The following is a 933-nucleotide window of genomic DNA, read 5'->3' as shown; positions in this document are numbered from 1 at the left end:
AAATCACTAAAAAATCACTGAAAAATCACAAAAAAATCGCCCAAAAATCCCTAAAAATTCACATAAAATCACCGAAAAATCCTCAAAAAATCCCTAAAAAACACCCAAAAAATCCCCAAAAAATCCCCAAAAAATCACCCAAAAACCCCCAAAAAATCAATAAAAAATCCAAAAAAATCCCAAAAAAAACCACCAAAAAATGCCTGAAAAATCCGTAAAAAATCCCCAAAACATCCCTAAAAAATCCCTGAAAAACCCCAAAAAATCCCCCAAACCCCCCAACTCCACCCCTGCATTCACTCACTTTCGCTGTAGGGCTTGCGCGGTTTCTTCCTCAGACACGACAGCACGGAGCGCTCCAGCTCCGAGCCCGACATCCCCAAACCCCCAACTCCACCCCTGCGTTCACTCACTTTCGCTGTAGGGCTTGCGCGGTTTCTTCCTCAGACACGACAGCACGTATCTCTCGAGCTCCCTGAGCGTGCTGGCCTTGAGCGTCTCGAAGTCGATCTCGATCTCCTCGGGGTTGGAGTCGCGCAGCGAGGGCTCGCGGGACTGGATGATGTGCACGACCCGGCCCAGCTTCTCCCCGGGCAGCTTGTTGATGTCCAGGCTCAGCTGGCGCTTCTCGTCGTAGCTCATGGGCTTGGACTCCTCCTCCTCCTCGGAGTCCAGCAGCGAGGAAGGAGCGGCGGGCAGCGGCGCCTTCGACGATTTCTTCGAGGCTCTGCGGAGGAGAGGGAACCGATCGGGAAGGCCGGTTATTCCCAGAGTTTTGGGGGGTTTTTAGTCTTTTTTTCCGGATTTTTTGGGGATTTTTTCCGGATTTTTTGGGGATTTTTTCCGGATTTTTTGGGGATTTTTTCCGGATTTTTTGGGGATTTTTTCCGGATTTTTTGGGGATTTTTTCCGGATTTTTTGGGGATTTTTTCC

General features: G+C 49.2%; 1 protein-coding gene across 1 annotated transcript; it reads right to left on the bottom strand.

Annotated features, from left to right (window-relative positions):
• Positions 1-310: 310 nt before the first annotated feature.
• On the bottom strand, positions 311-755 carry LOC121348472 (bromodomain-containing protein 2-like). The gene has a single exon (XM_041458069.1). The coding sequence runs from the start codon at positions 640-642 to the stop codon at positions 406-408; it is 237 nt and encodes a 78-aa protein (XP_041314003.1). The 5' UTR covers positions 643-755; the 3' UTR covers positions 311-405.
• Positions 756-933: the final 178 nt, after the last annotated feature.

This window comes from Pyrgilauda ruficollis, unplaced genomic scaffold (assembly GCF_017590135.1).
Source record: "Pyrgilauda ruficollis isolate IOZ18807 unplaced genomic scaffold, ASM1759013v1 scaffold1257, whole genome shotgun sequence".
NCBI classification, from domain to species: Eukaryota; Metazoa; Chordata; class Aves; order Passeriformes; family Passeridae; genus Pyrgilauda; species Pyrgilauda ruficollis.
Note: the sequence above shows the minus strand (reverse complement) of the source record. Positions and strands in the feature narration are given on the sequence as shown.

Excerpts from the sequence above, each read along its gene's own strand:
- LOC121348472 (XM_041458069.1), bottom strand. The coding sequence starts at position 642 with ATGAGCTACGACGAGAAGCGCCAGCTGAGCCTGGACATCAACAAGCTG.